Source organism: Pestalotiopsis fici, assembly GCF_000516985.1.
Source record: "Pestalotiopsis fici W106-1 unplaced genomic scaffold PFICI_Scf_2, whole genome shotgun sequence".
Classification (NCBI taxonomy): domain Eukaryota; kingdom Fungi; phylum Ascomycota; class Sordariomycetes; order Amphisphaeriales; family Sporocadaceae; genus Pestalotiopsis; species Pestalotiopsis fici.
Genome location: NW_006917092.1, coordinates 1,902,647 through 1,921,439, shown reverse-complemented (window position 1 = coordinate 1,921,439; position 18,793 = coordinate 1,902,647). Strand labels below are relative to the sequence as shown.

The 18,793-nt window shown below is 51.0% G+C and overlaps 7 protein-coding genes across 7 annotated transcripts; 4 read left to right on the top strand and 3 right to left on the bottom strand.

The window, feature by feature from the left end:
- Positions 1 to 1,475: 1,475 nt before the first annotated feature.
- On the top strand, positions 1,476 to 5,645 carry PFICI_02795 (uncharacterized protein; the record flags this gene model as incomplete). Its single annotated transcript, XM_007831376.1, has 1 exon — positions 1,476 to 5,645. The coding sequence occupies one exon, from the start codon at positions 1,476 to 1,478 to the stop codon at positions 5,643 to 5,645; it is 4,170 nt and encodes a 1,389-aa protein (XP_007829567.1).
- Positions 5,646 to 6,695: 1,050 nt separating this feature from the next.
- PFICI_02794 (Nascent polypeptide-associated complex subunit beta) lies at positions 6,696 to 7,402 on the top strand (the record flags this gene model as incomplete). Its single annotated transcript, XM_007831375.1, has 3 exons — positions 6,696 to 6,756; positions 6,904 to 7,077; positions 7,167 to 7,402. 3 exons carry the CDS (start codon positions 6,696 to 6,698, stop codon positions 7,400 to 7,402), a joined length of 471 nt encoding a protein of 156 aa, XP_007829566.1.
- A 484-nt stretch (positions 7,403 to 7,886) lies between these two features.
- PFICI_02793 (uncharacterized protein) lies at positions 7,887 to 9,481 on the bottom strand (the record flags this gene model as incomplete). The annotated part of the gene is made up of 2 exons (XM_007831374.1): positions 7,887 to 9,229; positions 9,349 to 9,481. 2 exons carry the CDS (start codon positions 9,479 to 9,481, stop codon positions 7,887 to 7,889), a joined length of 1,476 nt encoding a protein of 491 aa, XP_007829565.1.
- A 786-nt stretch (positions 9,482 to 10,267) lies between these two features.
- Positions 10,268 to 11,246, top strand: PFICI_02792 (60S ribosomal protein L24; the record flags this gene model as incomplete). The annotated part of the gene is made up of 3 exons (XM_007831373.1): positions 10,268 to 10,318; positions 10,654 to 10,797; positions 10,959 to 11,246. The coding sequence occupies 3 exons, from the start codon at positions 10,268 to 10,270 to the stop codon at positions 11,244 to 11,246; spliced, it is 483 nt and encodes a 160-aa protein (XP_007829564.1).
- A 604-nt stretch (positions 11,247 to 11,850) lies between these two features.
- On the bottom strand, positions 11,851 to 13,082 carry PFICI_02791 (uncharacterized protein; the record flags this gene model as incomplete). The annotated part of the gene is made up of 4 exons (XM_007831372.1): positions 11,851 to 12,049; positions 12,158 to 12,470; positions 12,564 to 12,858; positions 12,942 to 13,082. The coding sequence occupies 4 exons, from the start codon at positions 13,080 to 13,082 to the stop codon at positions 11,851 to 11,853; spliced, it is 948 nt and encodes a 315-aa protein (XP_007829563.1).
- Positions 13,083 to 15,031: 1,949 nt separating this feature from the next.
- On the bottom strand, positions 15,032 to 16,916 carry PFICI_02790 (putative prephenate dehydrogenase; the record flags this gene model as incomplete). Its single annotated transcript, XM_007831371.1, has 4 exons — positions 15,032 to 15,931; positions 16,058 to 16,318; positions 16,378 to 16,438; positions 16,798 to 16,916. 4 exons carry the CDS (start codon positions 16,914 to 16,916, stop codon positions 15,032 to 15,034), a joined length of 1,341 nt encoding a protein of 446 aa, XP_007829562.1.
- Positions 16,917 to 17,576: 660 nt separating this feature from the next.
- On the top strand, positions 17,577 to 18,722 carry PFICI_02789 (uncharacterized protein; the record flags this gene model as incomplete). The annotated part of the gene is made up of 1 exon (XM_007831370.1): positions 17,577 to 18,722. One exon carries the CDS (start codon positions 17,577 to 17,579, stop codon positions 18,720 to 18,722), a length of 1,146 nt encoding a protein of 381 aa, XP_007829561.1.
- Between the last annotated feature and the right edge of the window lie 71 nt (positions 18,723 to 18,793).

Below are 18,793 nucleotides of genomic sequence, written 5' to 3'. Positions count from 1 at the left end.
AAAAGAAAGAAGAAAAAAAAAAAAAAAAGGCAACACACCGCCGTCCCTGGTTCCTTCCTGTTTCCCAAAACCTTCTCACAGTGCTTCCACCTGCCCAACTTGACCTTGACGTCGGCGGTGTCTGACTCCTGCTTGCACTGCTTTTGTTTTCTTGTCTTGCAAGTTTCCAAATCTGTAATACAACGACGCCGTGCATATCGTGATCGTTTGCCAATCACTATGCACACGGAGACACTCTCGCATACAATTCTACCTCCATTTCTTTTGTTCTTGTGTCTCTTGTTCTCCTCTCGTGTTTTTCCCTCTCTTGCTTTCTCTCTCTCTTTCTCTCTGCCTTGTGCGTCTCTCTATTTCCCAACCTTTCTCTCTTCTCACACGGAATCATGCACAACTCACGACAATAGAGCACACATCTCTTTACGTTTCAGCATCATGCAAGTGACGCCTTCTCACTCAAACAAATATTTGGCCTGTGAGTTGTTGTTACTGCTTGGAGTGGCAATCACCCGGCATCAAACCTCACGCACCCGCACATCCTCCCGCCTCGCTGTCTGGCTATTCTTGTGGCCTTGCAGCTAGCCAGAGCTCGGACATGCTCTGCGGTCGTTCGTTCTGTCTCATTTCTCCTTCTTGCCTCTCTCCTCCATCATCCACTCCCACTCTCGTCTCTTGTTCTCACTCCAGACGATTGTGTTGAAACATTGGACGAACAAGGGATCCCACCGTCATAGAAGCAAAGCAGATAGCTAATCGAGAAGCAAGTCACGGACTAACTCGGAGAATACGGACATCTGAGAGGCCCTCGTTGTCGGCTCATTGACTTGTCCAAGCCGACGCCTTCCGGGTTTTGACCAGTCGACTCAACAGCTTGCACTACTCTCACCTTCAAGCAATATTTTCCAATTGGACCCCTCCTTACTTCTTGCCTTCCACCACACACACACAACAATTCTTTTTAGAGACACGAGTCTTTCCTATTGGCCGAATTTGGTTGCTGGTAAGATAAGGTGCTGCTTGAAAAGTACAAATTCTCATCCAGGTATCTATCTCTATTCATTGCCCTTTTTTTCCAACATATCGTCTGACTGGAACAATTATTCAGGGTCAAGCTGTTCGTAAAACTGTACTCTGCGGCCAGCCTGCAGATGCTATCCTGCTGGGCGTAGAGCATTGCAATTTCTGCTATCCAGGCAGGAGCCCCGACCAAGCACATGTCTCTCACCAGGTGAAATTGCGACATAATTTGTGCTCTAGTCTGAACGAGGCCATCGCTATCCCACCAGAACTGCCGCTCCTTCTTCTTGACTTATCTTGCATGGAAAGCGCACCATATTCGAAGGAAAGAGCCGATCATCTTACTTTGTTTATATGACGGCTGATCTCGTCGACAAATCCTCCTCGAAACGGGGAGACCCCAGAAACTTGCACATCGACAGCAGTTCCCCCACCGACGGTTTATTCTAGAAATATCAGCAATGTCTCAATTTTCAGATTCGAAGTCCGACAACCGGTGGCCAAAACCAGTGCCCAGACCGGTGCCCACCCAGAACCCTCGGTCAAGGCCGAGGTCAAATAATGCTTCTCATCAACGCAACCATCAATCTTCAAGCCAAGTCGTTAGACAAGATTGGAAGCAACAGCGTGAGGTAACTGTCATGCTGAGTAGAATGCCTCCCACGACCACTGCTACGGATATATTTCAATCACTGGAAACGTATGGGCGCGTTGCGTCCATCACTATACCACAAGCCAGGAGGGAAGAGCGCACTCGCCATGCCTACGTCGACTTCTTACCTGCGCCGGACAACGCATTCTGGTCATCGGGAAGCATCACCATTAGAGTGGGTGGAGGCTCTCGTAAAGTCCAAATCAATCTGGAGCCTCCGCGGCGGCCACGGCTGATTATGAGCCCAACAAGACCAGGACTCAAGTATTCTGAGTACAGCATCTTGAATATGCTCAGTCTTGACTTCGGCTTCTTGTCCGATGAGCATGTTATTGATGTGATGAAGACGGCCCAGCATCCCAAATTCTCTCCCATCTTGATTGTCAACTTCAGGTACAAACGAATCGAGATAAGATTCACCTGCACCATCAAAGATCCGCGAAGAGAAGACAAATCAATTGTCGGTATTCATGAAGCGGTCGGCAAGATGGAGGCTCAGTCACAGGCAGTAGAGTTCCGAGCTGATATTCAATTTCTCCACCTGCAAAAGGCTTTCTTTGTAGATACCAGCCCAGAACATTGGTGCTTGGTGCTTCCACAGAATCATCCACCCAAGTTCTGGAAACGACGTTCACAAATCAGTAGCTCCCATCAGACTGACGATAATCGATGGAGCGCTTTGGATACATGGGTGAGGACGACTGAGATCAGTTACTCGGACTGGACAACACAGCTCCCTATTACCGCGTGTGACCCGTTCCAGCACATCGACATGGGTAAATGGACCACATATCGACTCAATTTTGATAAATCTGAGTTACCTACATGGTTGCAAATGCAATCTGCCTTGAAAGACTTCAACATTCACTTCATACCCACCGATGCTGATACTTTCACTTGGCAACCCGGCCGGAACTCCAACTTCCGCGAGGCACTTGATGATCCTGACGACGCAGACACGGCCGACCCCCTTGCGCTTCTCTTTCAAACAAACAAGATCCAGTTATCTTGGGAAGTACGATGGCAACTTGAAGCGGCCATCTCGCAAGGCATTTTCATCGAGCAAAGTATCACTCCTGAGTTTCTGAAAAAACTCGCTGAAAAAGACAATCTCCAGACTGAGGGTGGCCAGAGTCTTCAACTCACCAACGGGAATACGGTGCGCAAGAGAAATATGGCGGTAAATTGGGCAAAGTATGCGCTGGAATACGCGACGGAGGCTGGCAGGCCGATATACAATCCCATGTCCTTGTTTGACGACAGATCTGCCATGACGCATTACACGTCCAACCTATTGCCGGAGCACTGTACGTGGGTGCGGAAGGTAGTTGTTACCCCTTCCAGGATCTATCTCGCCTCTCCAGTGCCGGAAACTACGAACCGAGTACTTCGACACTATGAAATAATCAGCGATCGCTTCCTTCGAGTGCAGTTCACCGATGAGCGCAACGAGGGCAAGGTTCATCCTCTGCCCAACAGCGATTCCAGCGATGCCCTATTCAGCAAAGTATATCGCACCCTGCGCAACGGCATACGGATAGGCGATAAGCACTTCCACTTCTTGGCTTTCGGCAATTCCCAGTTCCGTGAGCACGGTGCATACTTCTTCAGCCCCACGCCCACGATTTCGTGCGACGACATTCGTGACTGGATGGGTGACTTTAGTCACATCAATGTGGTTGGAAAATATGCGTCTCGCCTCGGTCAGTGTTTTTCAACCACACGGGACCCAAAGGCATTGAACGTTGGCAGCTCTGTCACGCATATCCCCGACATTGAAGCCAACGGATGGACTTTCAGCGATGGGGTTGGTAAGATCTCATCGTGGATGGCCACGGAGATTGCCAAGAAGCTGAAAGTCTACTCGAATGGCAGAGTACCGTCGGCCTTTCAGTTTCGCCACGGCGGAAGCAAGGGAATACTGGTCGTGTGGCCACAGAACTTCAACGAAATCTCCATACGTCCGTCTCAGAAAAAGTTTACTGCTCAGGCCAAGAATCTCGAAATCATTAGAGCGTCGCGGTTCTCAGTGGCCACGCTCAATCGACAGACCATTGCGATTCTTAGTTGTCTTGGTGTTCCAGATGAGGCCTTCATCACCTTGGCGAAGCACCAACTATCAGACTACTCGACAGCAATGAGTGATCCGGAAATGGCATTGAGACTCCTCAAGCAATTCACCGACGAAAATGGCATGACAACCACCATTGCGCAAATGATTGAAGATGGTTTCATGAAAACAAAGGAGCCTTTTGTAATGTCGCTTCTTCAGTTGTGGGGAGCTTGGTCGATGAAATTGCTCCGGGAGAAAGCTCGCATCGTTGTCGAGCACGGTGCATTCGTATTTGGATGCATTGACGAGACACGCACACTCCGTGGCCAGCAAAAAGTCAATGAGGCAAACTTTGCAAAAGACCGCAGCAAGTTGCCACAGATCTTCATACAGGTGCCCATACCCGGCCATCCCAACGACTTTCGAGTCATTGAAGGACTTTGCATCGTGGGCCGCAACCCATCGCTCCATCCTGGAGACCTGAGGGTTGTTGAGGCAGTTAATACCGACCACCCCGATCTCAAAGCTCTAAGAAATGTGGTCGTGTTTCCGGCCGACGGAGAACGCGATATTGCCTCCATGTGCTCAGGCGGAGACTTGGATGGAGACGACTATTTCGTCATGTGGGATCAGCAATTGATCCCCCAGGAGTGGAATCATCCGCCCATGATCCATGATGCCGCGGAGCCTAAGATTGTGAAGCAGGACATTACAGTCAAAGACATCTGCCGCTTTTTTGTCGAGTACATGAAAAACGACTCGCTCAGTACCATTGCGCTGGCCCATCTGGTCTGGAGTGATAGATCAATGGATGGACCAAAGAGTCCACAATGCGTCGAGTTGGCTCAATTGCATTCGAATGCCGTTGATTATTCCAAGACAGGCCACCCGGCTCAGATCCCCCGAACTCTCCGCCCTCAACAGTGGCCTCACTTTATGGAGAGAAACCCGGATAAGTCATATCACTCGCGCAAAATCCTCGGCAAGTTGTATGATCTTGTGGCCAAGGCAGACTTTTCTCCAGACCTTGAGGCATCCTTCGACGGCAGGATTCTCCGCCGCTATAACTTGTCCGACGATCTACTCACGCGGGCCCGGGGCATGAAAACGCAGTATGACATTGCCATGCACCGTATCATGACTCAGCGAGAGATCAAGACGGAATTCGAGGTGTGGACGGCCTTTGTATTGAGCAAGAATCGGTTTGGCAGCAACTACAAGATCCAAGAGGACATGGGCCCGGTAATAACAAGCCTCAGAGATCGCTTCATCCAGGCTTGTCTTGAGCAAGCAGGAGCCGAAGATGCTGCAACTCAAGATAGGGATCACAAGATCTTGAACGAGTTTGTCGCGGCCATGTACGTTGTGACATGGGAGGAGGTCCAAATTGCTATTCAAGAATGGCATGATACCCGCACAATTGCCGGCACAGTTGTGCCAAAACGCAGCCAGGCACAGAAACCCTTAATCAGCTTCCCGTGGTTATTTGAGCGGGAATTGGGTCGCATGGTAATCGACTGCTCAATAGAGAATATGGAACTTGCGGTGCTGCCTCCAGTCCCTCAAATTGTGGATGCTGAGAATATCAAGGAGGCAGAGCAGTGCATTGCAGCATCCTTGAAGGATGGCCGCCTCTACCATCGTGGTAGCGAAGTCTTTACCTCGGCAGTGGAGGACGATATAAGCATATCTAACCGTAGCCAGAGTTCTTCCCCCAGCCGTATTGGCCGTACTTCAACTTCTTCCCCAAGCATATCGAATGAAGACACGATGGCAACATCAAGCTCTGAGAAGGCTACAGAGACTGAGGAGATTGAAGAAATTGAAGAAATTGAGGTGGAGGTCGAAAACGACATCTCGACGGGCATGGATGCTTTACAAAAGCTTGCGCTGAAGTTTTCTGATGATGACGACGACGATGAGTAAGTTACTCACTGTTGATAAAGTTCAAGCATGTATATATTGAACAATCATGGGCTCAAAAAGATCAATCAATAAAAGAATTGCCAAATGAATCTTCTGCATTGGCCCTGTTACTGTTGGAAATCTTGCAACAAGGTAAAATGGAGAAATGACTCTGCCTGCGGACTTATATCCAATGGAATTTGTGTTGCATGTGCGTGTGTATGTCTGTAGTATGTTCCCATGATTGTCGTGTCAAGGTGGCTTCATCTGACCTACAGCAGATAGGCTGTAGTTTGTCAACGGATTAAGTGGATATTCTAGTGGTTGGGCATGTTACATAGTATATTCGATGAGTTTCCATCACCCAGTAAAGATCTGGTGTGTCGAGGTTTGTTCTGAGTGCGACATCAAACAAGGCTGATCAAGACAGAAATGAATAGATTTTCAGTGACGACACGGTTGCCTTGTGTGAATGAGATGACTGTATCTTTTGTTCTCTGGATGTTGGCGAATATCATGACATCTAAATGTTTAAAACCACCCGAATAATAAATCACCACAAGTACATAGATATTGTAGCATCTAATAGTGAGACTTTAGCTGACGCTTTCTTTTAGCGGCCAATGGTAAGAATGGGGGGAAGCTCTGAGAGCACCGACCAATCAGAAGGCAGAGAAGGCGGAAGAGGGTAAATCCACAAGCGAAAAAGTCTTGGCACGCACATTTTCGACCCTGGCACTTGACTGAAGTTTGGAAGGCTCAAGCCGAGATCGAGTGAAGAGAGCAGCGATTCGACGACGATATTGACTGGATAATTTGTAGGTGAGTAGACGGACAAACCCCCCAGCCTTTTTGCCGACTTTATTTGGGCACATTTGCACCTCTAACCATTGACTTGGGCGCTGACAAATTGCTCGCAAACTTCAGATCCTCTCAATAATTTTTTTTTTCCCTTACCTCTCTGCTCTAGAGCTATCCTCCGAGTCCGACGACCCCTCCCCACATCCTCGCATCGCCCGCCAAAATTACAAGCTCGCCAGCTTCGAATTCCCCCCAAAACCAGCAGACAACATGGCTGACGTGCAGGAAATCCTGAAGAAGAAGTTCGGTGGTGCTGCCCCGGCCCGCACTGGTACGTCGTGAGCCCAATTCGATTCTCGCGCGCCCCCGGCGGCCCGAACCCGGTCAATGGAAAGGCTGGCTGGTTGGCTGTGCTGGTTGTGCTGGGCGTCACTCGCCTCGGACTGATTCAGGAATACCTATTGACTGGTCATTACAGGCGGCAAGGGAACCCCCAGACAGAAGCAGAGACGCAATGTCGCCCGCAGCGCCAACGACGACAAGAAGCTGCAGACCACCCTCAAGAAGCTGAACACTCAGCCCATCCAGGCCATTGAGGAGGTCAACATGTTCAAGTCGGACGGCAACGTCATCCACTTCTCGGCTCCCAAGGGTACGTGTTTCCCTCGATCGAATCTTTGCAGCTAGCTCACTTGCTGCCACTTGTGCGATGCCTCGAGACAAACTGACCCTGTCTTACAGTCCACGCCGCCGTTCCCTCCAACACCTTTGCCATCTACGGTGCCGGTGAAGACAAGGAGCTTACTGAGCTCGTCCCTGGTATCCTCAACCAGCTCGGACCCGACTCCCTGGCTTCCCTCCGCAAGCTCGCTGAGAGCTACCAGAACATTGCCAAGGAGAACAAGGAGGGTGGTGAGGACGATGATGACATCCCCGACCTGGTCGCTGGCGAGAACTTTGAGAGCAAGGTCGAATAAATTCGCCCCTCCACCAGCAATACCGTCAAAAACCCTCGCCTGAATAAATACCCTTGATCCGGAACATTTGGAAGGAGTTTCTGCAAAATTTAAAACACGTGGTTCGTTCGGCATGGATGTGATCTGAGGATGTGCGGGTGTGGATTGTGTCTGCCACCTCTCGACGACGGGATGCTAGATTTTCGTCGCCGTGCGGTGTGTAGACGGCAAAACGGCGTTATGCACATTCGGTTGATGCTTAGTCTCATTACAGCGGACATTGCTCAGATACCTACAGGCATCTAGCAAAAGAGAGTACGGATCTGGTCATTTTCCTTCCGGCTTGTTGTGGTCCATGGTTGGATTTAGGCTCTTGTAGACAGGCATGGCAAAAGGGTCGATGCCACTGCTTGTAACACAAAAAAATGAAATTTCCGTGAACTCCAATACGTCCGTGTCTTGATGAGAATATTGAAGCTATGGTCTAGGTTGATCAGTCGAGATTCTACAGACCAAAGCCATCGTCTCCCTCGTTCTTGGCCCAGCCTCTCAAGGCCCCAGCTTGAACATCCTGCTTGACCTGTCTCCTAGCTTGCAACAAGTTGGACCTCTTTACCTCGCCGTAAGTCTTGGACATGAGAGCCTCTCTGGACTGCACCATGCCAAGCCCCAGCATACCAGCAATTTCTAAACTGAGAGCCCACAACTTCCGCCTCGATGCAAAGCTCGCACCTTTGATGTCAAACGCTTTCCTGCCCTGAATAGTCCCGCCCAAGGTCGCCTCTTCCAGACCGTGGCCGGTCCAGGCGACTGCGAGATTACTTGCCGCCAGCCTGCCCTTCTCAGCCCCGACCCTAGCCTCGACACTTCTCTTGGACCACTTGAACTCGTGGTCCGTAGCCTTTGCCTCAAACTCGCGGAACCGGTACCCTCCCTGCCACCGGTCAGAGTATGGCTCCACGGCAGCCATGCGACCGCCGCGGTCCCTGCCGGAAAAGGCCCGACGGCACCCCGTGTCCGAGAGCTGCGATCTGGGTAATACGACGGACTCGAGGTACGCCCCCGACGGACACACGAGGAGCGAGGCTAGCGAGCCGAGCAGGGAGGTGCACTGCGCCTGCGCCAGCTTGTCCGAGCACGACTTGGACAGGGTAGGCGGGGCGTCAGCGCGCGCGGGCTTGAGACGTACGGCGCCGAGGCGGGAGAAATAGGCGCGGCCGGGGAGGGGGCCCAGGGTTTGAACTTGTGCTGCTGCTGTTGCTGCTGCTGCAGTGGATAGAGCAGATGATGATGATGAGGGTGAGAAGGAGGCGTTGGAACCAGGGCCCAAGGGCAGAGCTTCTTCCTCCCGTGGTGATAGCAGGGACGCCGGAATCTCCCAGGGCGAAGCATCGTCCTGCGCCGCCATGGTGAGTTCCATGCTCGCGTCGCCGCAGGGGGCCTCGGAGCAGTACATGTGCAGCGCAACGTCGTCGCGCCAAGCAAAGGGTTGGGCGTGCCATTTGGGAGCGCCCGTAGTAGTAGCACCAACAGAACCCTCGCTCATCTGCTGCTGCCGCTCCTGATGTTGTCGCTCCTGGCTGTCCCCGTTTGACGACGACGATGATGCCAACGAGGACACGCGCATCTCGGACTCGTCCCGCCACCGCAGAAACGGCGACGAGGCAGACGGGCCCCCGGACAAAAGCAGTCGCGCCTCGTCCAACACGAACCGGTTAAAGGCCCGAATCGCCAGGACCTCGGCGTGCCAGTCGTGCAGTACGTTGCCTTGGGCTCGAGGCAGCTTGGCATGTGGCAGACACTTCATGCCCGTGGCCAGGGACAGGCAGGTTAGCTTGCCATCTTTGCCTATTGGGCCATTGTGAGTCTTTCATATCATTATTTTTGTGTTTTCAAAAGTCTCTTGGCTTTTTTTTTTTCCCCATCATGATGTGAACAATATCTGAATGCAAAAAGTCATCTCATACCTTGGGCTACAATGCCGCTCAAGGGCACCCACTCATGTACGCCATTATCGCGCACCAATGGCTTTCTCTTGGCGGGAAGCTGGTCAAAGTGCTGGAGTACCAGGGCAGCGATGGTATCTGGGTTTGCCGTCATGGATGCATATTGCGACGGAGGCGGAAGGGGGAGGACGAGAGGAGGAAGAACAAGTCAAGTTGAAGGGTGGAGAGTAGTTAGCTTCTCAATGCTCATCAGCTCCTAAAGATGAAAGTTGAAATGGGCTAGAGTGAGAATTTGCTTCTTCTTCTTCCTGTCCCTCGGGTGTTCCTGGAAATCATGGTGTTCACTTCATTCTGTAAGACAGACCTTGACATGTAGAATATTATATCGAGAACTATGTCAGCTCTTCTTTATTTCCTAGCGGTTGGCTCTGGAATCATACTAGATGGAATAGAATACTTCAATATCCAAGTTAGTAGTATACAAGCTAAAGAAGATGACCAACAAGTAATGATTTGAAATTTTTTGATACAACAAAAAGCCGACCTCAGTGTCAATTTAAATATTTTAGAGGTTGATAAATGTCCAAAACAATCCAAGACGATACCTGACCTATTAAACATCCACGAATTCAATTCGAAGTCATCGACTTCATCATCATCATGACCAGCCAAAACTTGTATCGAAATATGGGGTTGAGAATTCGGACACTGCAAAGCCGAGACACCCCAAGCCCTGGCAGAACCATAGGTGGGCTCGTGTGTGCACGGACCAAGGCTAAACTTAGTCAGCAAGTTTTGCCCTTTCCGAATTTTGCACCCACAATCTTTCGCTGCAATTCAAGATTTGGCTCGGGATTTTCGAACGACAACTGACCTCACCCAGCAAATCCAGCCCCGACCCAACTAATCCGACAGCAGTTCTCATCAACCCACCGCCACAATGAGAACCTACGACGACACATTCTCGGGCCAGAGAATTTACCCTGGCAAGGTACGGCTCTGCTCCTTCCCGCGATCCATCGTACGGCCTGGCTTCGTCTGCGCAATCGAGGGTCGGTTCTGGGTTCTCGAGACGGAAAAGAGGTTGTTGTAAATGGGAGTGGATCGCCTGTTGTAACGGGATGGACATTTGAAGGCAGACCACTGACGCCATGGTGCTGAGAAAGGGAAAATTGGAAGAGGGGAACAAAAAAGAACAAGACTTCCGGCCTACGATTGCGAGACCGAATGCCACGCGCCAACACGACATACATGCCAACCAACAATTACCTCTACTATTCTGTCTGTTTGGGAACATGGAAACTAACGGGAATCGTCTGAATGTAGGGTAAGCTCTTTGTCCGTGGCGACAGCAAGATCTTCCGCTTCCAGAACGGCAAGTCCGAGTCGCTCTTCCTCCAGCGCAAGAACCCCCGCCGCATTGCCTGGACCGTTCTTTTCCGCAGACAGCACCGCAAGGGTATCACTGAGGTACGAATCCGAAATCTCGTCTCCGGTCCAGTCGCATGATGTGGTGGTTTCGTCAGGTCCCACCGATGAACTGGCACCGCATCACGACTGCTCCAGGACACAAGATCGCCTCCCACTGGGCGTCATGCCATGTACCGCAGATTTTCTAACACACACTACAGGAGGCTGCCAAGAAGCGCACCCGCCGCACCGTCAAGGCCCAGCGTGCCATCGTTGGTGCTTCCCTCGATGTCATCAAGGAGCGCCGATCCATGAGACCCGAGGCCCGCTCGGCTCAGCGATCGCAAGCCATCAAGGACGCCAAGGAGAAGAAGGCCGCCGAGGCCGCCGTCAAGAAGGAGGAGAAGGCCAAGCGTGCCACTACCGCCTCCAAGGGCCAGACTCAACGCATTGTTGGCAAGCAGGGAGCCAAGGGTGCACAGCAGAAGGTCAAGGCCAGCACCCGCTAAAAAGGGATTTGTCTCCAGCGTGGGCGGCTTTGATGAATAAATGCGGGAAAGTTGCGTTTCTTCTACATGGATGAGGGCAATAAAAAACGAAAGACATGTACTGGCGGCGTCAAATGGTAGGGGGATCACGACCGTCGTCGTTTGTGCGACGGAACCACTACATCTCTCAGGGTTGCGGATTGCATGCATGGATTTCCTCTCTCATGGGTCATGAGATTTCGCATAGGTAGCAGCTCGTAATGCCAATACCTTTGCCTACGATATGAAACAAGAAACAGTTTTTGAACATTAGCTGTGCTACTCATTGGATCTTGTCTACATGTAATTGATGTATACCTCGTCGGATTTCGCAACAACAAACTGATATCAAGTAATCATCACCAGAATTCAGAGCGCCGTCTTCCCTGTTCCTTAGATATCAACTCATCCATGTCTCCAAGACGCCACACTTGTATGATAATCCAGATGCACGACAACGAACACGGCAGAATATGATTTACATGGCAGTCTTAATTATCTCTACCAAGGTACGTATCCAGCCGTTAGTAAAGTTCCATTATATTTACTCTTCAACCACCTCTGTCTATTACACTCATGTGATCCATTATGCCTGAGCAGCCGAGTTCACGGTAGCAAAGTTGAGAATGTTTGGCTCTCCCAGAAGATTCTGCGTAATCCTAGAGTTAAACTTGACCACACTGGAAACGCGGCGTACCGCTGCCGGTGAGACCTTGAGTCTTTGGGTAGCGACCAGCCAGTTGACGCCCTCGCTACAAGGGGGCGTGGTCAAGGAGCCCGAGTATCTAATTGTCGAGAAGAAAAGAGTTCATCAGCAACCACAAGAACATGGGACTTAAAGTCGTCTGATTATATCAAGGGTTATAAATAGAGGTGTTTTTTTTTTTACTCACGATTGAAAACCGCCCGACATTAAAGCCGCAATGTATTCGGAAAAGACCAGCGATCCCGTCGTGACTTTGGACCCGGGGGCGGCAATCTCGTCGACTTTTTCAAAAACCGTCTCGAGCATGGGCGACAGGATGGCGTCCGTCTCGGGCAGGGCGGAAGATGCCATGATGGTAAAGTTTGTGGTTCCGGCCGGAAGTGCTTCCTGTCGGCGGGCGCGAGTCGCCACGTTGACCAGAGATCCGAGATCGCTTTCAAGGTAGACGCCAATCACGGCCAGTTGGCCGTCGGCGCTCTCAAAGACGTTGTGAACTTCCACTAAAGAAGGGGGAATTGGTGTTAGTCTGTTGCCCATTGTGTTCATAGCAAAACAAGGGAGGGAATAGAGATGGGCAAAATCATGGAGCTTACTCTCAACACTCGTGCCATTGTCCAAGTGCTCACTGGGGTGATGAATATGAAACTGCTTGAGTTCGTACTCGACGCCCGCCAGCGACAGCTTGCCACCTTTGCCCTCGAGCACGACCTCGACCGTGGTCCCCAAGTTCTCAAACTCGGCGCCCTCGGGCTGGTCGGGCATCTCGAGGGTAATGTCTGATGCGCTGAGCATGTGGAACTGCCCGTCGGCCATGTTGATGGGGGACTGACGGGTTCCCGTGGCACACAGACTGTTGGCCGCGTCTAGAGCCGCCCAGTTTTCGGGGCCCTAGCCATACATGTGTGTTAGACAGATAGAACTCTTTTATCTGAGATGACAAGAAATAAAGACGGCCGCCGAGGTAAACTTACAATGGACCCAAAGTAACCAAAGGTGTTGATCTTGACTTCACCCTCTTCTGCTCTAGCTGAGAGATGAGTGTGTGAACCACAGAAGCCGAGGACTGGAGCCACAAGGGCTCCTAGAATATAGGTTTTCTGAATCAGTTGCATCTTGTTGAGAACTCTTGTACTCGGATTATTCCTTGAATATGGGTTTGTCAAACAGAAGAAGAAAGGAAATTTCAGAGATAGAAGTTGAACTTGAGTGAAAATGTTGCAAGACAGACGGCCAGCCCAGAAAAGAAGAATATGCTGATATAAAGAGTTGACAAAGAGAGAAAGTGTCTAGTAATCAAGAACGTATGTTTGAATGAAATAAAGGTAAAAACGAAAAAAAGTCCAGACTCAAACTCACGGAGCGAGAGGAACGTAAGTGAAATGAAAAGAAGAAAGCGCAGCAAACGTAAACCGAAGCCCTACAATAGCGAATGTTTTTACAGAACAAGATATGGTTTCTTACCTCATTCCAGGCGCAGGAAGGCTTGTATATAAGAGTAAGCCATCATACACGTAGACATGGGAGGAGAAGGGGGGGCTGAGATGGCCACCACAACCTTGGATCATACAAGATGATGCACACTGACAATAAAACTTGGCGCTTCTCCCTCATCCATCATGGGAAGCAAGGTGAGGAAGGCAAGTTTTGAATGGGCAATACCAAGTCAAACGTCGTTTATTCAAAATATGTCCCCCTTCCACGATGTTGGAGCCGGGATGCCGGATCCCGCCAATATGATGCCGAGGACATTCCTGCATCTGGACCTCCAGCACTGTTCTATGAACCACCCCAGATAAATCTAAGAAAGATGCTGGAGGAACAGGGTTTGTTTGTCAGCATGGGGTAAAAAGAAGAAAGGCTGAGACGTTCAAAATACCCCGTGCCAGTCCATAAACACCCCCCAATGGCGGCTGATGGGGGAAGAGGATAAAATCAAGCATGGGTTTATTATGCAAACTACCTACATAGGCTGCTGGAATATGGGATTGTACTAGGAGGAACGACAAAATGGGTAAGGGGACAAAAAGAAATCGTATGTTGTTGATACACGGCGCACTCTTGGACGGAGGAGGGCGACCGCTGGATTGGACCACGGGAAGCTTGGCTTTGGCTGGGCGTGCGGCCCCTTCGTTTTTTTTCTCCTTCTCAACTCCCCCTTGATTCAAGCCGCGCGTTGACGGGCCCAACTAACAGATTGGTCCGGAGCTTGTAGAGCTTTTCAAAAGGCTTTGTATTCGTCCATGAATTTCCACGGGGCCGAATTACAATAGTAATGTAGATTACTGATGGGGGATGCTGGCGCGCACTGCCCGCAAGCCATGGAATCGCTCCTCACTAGATAAATTAAGCAAAGGATATATATCTCAGCTGACATTTAGAACATTGGACGTCTTTCTTTTCTTGGTTCCCTCACGATCGGACGAACACCAGTCCGGGGAAGGGACAATGTTGCTGAAAATATCACCGGGCCAAGACCACAAGAGATCAAATTAAGGTGGTAGAGAAGAGGGAAGAAACCCCCCCAAGTCTTGTGGGTACGGTCTAGAATAAGCGCTGGGCGCCAAGAAACATGCCCCAAATAACCGTTGAAGGGTTAAAAAGTTATGATAAGCTCGCTAAGCCATGCAACCGAGCCTCCTAGATTCTTGGCGTATCCGACAAAACCTGGGAGCTACCAGAGGAGAATGAGAGGAGAGGAGGAGGGAGGCGGGCGCATGTCCAGGAGCGTGTTAGGGAAGTCTCAAAAGTGGCATCATGGGCAGTCACTTTTTACTGTGCTCGTGTTTGTTGGCGTTTCGCGTGGGTTGTCTCTGTACCAAGCACACGATAATTACTCGCGCTTGGCATGGGGCAAGTGTAGGGAATTCCGCGGAACCCATGGACCTGCTGGGATGATTAGATGGCAGCTGAAAGCGCCATACTCCAGAAACATGATCAAAAAGGCATTGGAACTATCTTGCATTGTAGTTAACTCGATAGGTTAATTTGGTTCCGTCTATTCCGTCTATTCCCAGGGTAGGCTGTTTACACTAAACTGTACTCTAAAGTCGCCTCTCCAATCCTAACGGCTTCCCCTACGTCGCTTTGCGAGAACTCTGAGCATCTCGTTGCCAACTTCAATGGCACCCGCGAACCGGGGCTCAAAGAAGCGCTGCGTGGCGACGAACCTCTCCTTCCACGTCTCAAAGTGACCGAGCGAGACGCACTCGGCCCAACCGCGAGCGGCAAAGGTGAACTCGAGGTCGTCGCTGCGAAACGACATGTCCTCGACGGCGACGCGGATAGCCTCGTCGAGGCGCTCCTGGTTGCGGAAGAGAGACTCGGTCACGCCCAGCCACATGCGGAAGATGGGCGTCGAGCAAATCATGTGGTCGTAGGGCACGATGCCCAGCGCCGACCAGCAGTCCACCATGGCCAGGAGGGACAGGTGGTTATTGGGCAGCAGCAGCTCGGGCTTCTTGCCCAGGCTGAACTGGTCCAGCGTCTCGTCGTCGAGGAGGGGCTCGTCGTCGGACTTGTACTGGCGGCCCGCGCCGCCGCCAAACACGCGCTCCTTGGCCGCGTAGACGCGCGCCCGCAGCTCGTCCCCTTTGCCCTCGAGCATGAGCTTGAACAGCTCCGTCGTGCTCTTGGCGTACTGCTCAATCTGCTTGCGGGCTTCGGGGTTCAGAATGGCCAGGCCGGCGTACACGTGCCACTTTTGGCTGTAGATGCGCAGCATAATGTTGATCTTGACATTCTCAATGCCGCCAATGTAGCGGGCCGTCTCCCACGGGTACTCCTTCATGCTGTTCCAGGCCTTGCCCATGGAGAGAAAGGCTGCGTGCGTCACGGCCTGCGTGTCAGCCGTGATATGGTCATGCTCCTGGGCTGTCAGGTAGACATGCCGGCTTTGGAGACATCTCAGGACAGCCTCAACTTTTTTGAACGACTCTTCCGAGGCACGGTGCTTGATCAGAACCTACAAAGACGTGAGTGACATGGTCATCAACATATATTCGACAATGTGACTAGTCTAAATTGCAAAAACGGGTGATGAGGATTGTCAAAAATGTAAGCAAAGGTATGATGAGTAAACAGAGCATACCAAGGGTTGGTCACGAGTGTCAGTCCCGGGGCCATGGAGCGAGTGACAAGAAACAATGTCAACATCCGCCGGAAGATGCTTTTCGAGAGCGTCGATCTCGGGCTTCTTGCACGAAGTCTGCCCTCCAACAATGGCGCCCATCTTGGTGGAAGGGCCGTACACGGACACAATCTTGTCAATATTGGCAGCCTCTACGCTGTACATGATCCAGTCGCTGGATCGAGACACGAAATGGCCATTGCGGAAGATTTCAACATTGCTCTGGACAAATTCTCAGCATTTGCTCCTGAGATTGGATAATGAACTATAAAAATATGTACTCTACTAGCAAACTCCTCCTTTAAGCTCTCGTAGTTTTCCTCCCGGTCGCAGCCGTTGATTCTATATCGCAAGGGTTTTGGGTCAGCCTGTTGGAGGAAACTTGTTAGCTTTATGCCACAGACAACGATCTCCGTATTGAAAAAAGGTGGTTTCCGATATGCGCTTCAGACAAGAAAAAATTAAGGTAGCTGAGAAGTTACATCATGGAAAGCAAGCAGTCAACTGGGAACCAGAATGGCCGATCCAGCCGACCACAGGCAATACTCGAGCCAAATGCACTCAAGTCATCATTGCATCGGTTGTGTGTGGGGGGGTGAGAAGGTGGAGAAAGTGAGATGCTTACCTGTCAAAACTCCTCAGAGGCTCTAGAGCCGCGACGACGACATTGAGGTCGCTGCTCGCAATGGGGTGTGGCTTACTTCCAACCGGCATCGCTGAGCCTCTGAGCGTACATCTTCCCCATGGCTCCCATGCCAATGATACCAATCGCAAAGTTCTCCATGCCTGGAGGCACCTGCAGAGGAATTGTGGCCGCCATTGCTGCTGCTACTGTTGCGGTTTGATTTCAGTTTAGAAGATAGTACCGTTGTTCCTTGAATCAACCAGTTGGCACCATAAACCACCTCATTTCATTTCTCTATGTCTCAAGAGAAAGGCCGAGGCGGGTGTGAGGACACAAACAATCAACGTCCTTGGTTTTGAGGTTGGAAGTTGAGAGAGGGAAAGGAAAACTCTGGCGCCTTTTTAAAGCTTTGAGAATTTTGAGGTGTCAGCATCTGGGTGGGGGACAGACACGAACGGCCGGCGCGATTCCGGCCCGTGCATCTCGAGAGGGACGGGCGGGTCACCTACCTTGGTATCCACTCTAGCTCCAACGTTTGCTAAGGTAAACACTAAGAGGAAGAGCATGATGCTGAATCCTGATCACATTCAATTATTTCATTGTCTTTTTCAAGCATTTCTTAATCTTGTTTTCTCCTCTCTTGATCAACAAGTCTCATTTATAATTTGGCTCCTCAGTCGTTCAAATTTGAAATTTGTTTCTATTGTCTAACCACGTATCTTTGAAAGTAGCTGCTAGTTTATGTTCGGATGCCGCCTTGTGGTCTCAACTAGAATGATACAGCGCCGGAAGCATTAAACATCATCACTGGCATCCAAATACTACTTCAAAAGGACCAAGGATTCAGACAGAAATATGTCCGGACTATTCGCTCTCGGTTCCAACGGATCGGGACAACTTGGCCTTGGCCACAAGGAAGACGTCTCGGTTCCCAAACCCATCATCTTTCATTGCGAACCGCCTTCGGACGCCATTGTCAAGGTCGCGGCCGGCGGCAACCACTCAGTCATCCTCACCGAGTCTGGAAAGGCCTACTGGAGCGGAGATTCCTCCAAAGGGGCGTGCGGCATCACCACCATTGGTACCGCAGACAATGCCCAATTCGAGGAGCTGGTTCTGACTGAAGAAACGGGCACCACCCTTGGCCCCATAGTCGACGTGGCGTGCACCTGGGAGAGTTCTACCTTTATAGTGAGAGATGAGAATGGCAAGGCCACCAAGGTGTACAGTTGCGGCACCGGCGAGCAGGGTCAGCTTGGCTTCGAATCACAGGGCATCATTGAGCCACGACTGGTGCCAAACTTTCCGCCTGAAGGACTCGAGGTCGTTCGCATTGCTGCCGGTCTAGCACACATTGTGGCTGTCTTGAGTAACGGCGATGTATACGGCTGGGGTAATGGGAGGAAGGGACAGTTGGGTCAATTGGTGTCCCTTCCGGATGGTGCACCTCCCCCGCCCGTGATTCACAAGGCACCGTGTAAGATTGGCGGCACTAGTGGGGTGCTCTTCAAGGTTGCCGATGTCGTATGCGGACAACACTCAACTGTGTTGATCAGTGGAAAAGGAGAGGGCAGAATTCTCGTCCTCGGCCCTGACAAATGGGGTCTCAAATCCGATGCGCCTACCAGTGTCCCAAACTGGACTGCAATCAGTGGTAGTTGGGGTGGCGTGTACATTCACAAGGATGATGGTACACTAATTGCATGGGGTCGAGACGATCACGGGCAACTTCCACCGCCCGAAGTTCCAAAACTCACAAGGATAGGAGCGGGTAGTGAACATGTACTAGCAGTCACCGAAGACGGATCAGTACTTGCTTGGGGTTGGGGAGAACACGGCAATTGTGGACCAAAGACAGACGGAAGAGCAGGTGATGTCAAGGGTCGTTGGAATGTCATTGCTGCCTCGAGCAATCTTCCCAATGGCTCTCGAATTGGAGCCATAGGTGCAGGTTGTGCAACTAGCTGGATCTACATTCATGCCGAGGGCCTTCATCTGTGACCATGAAGTCGCCGCCCATGCCACAAACCCTGGTCCTGTTCTGCCATGATGAGCAAGTCGTACCCATTTAC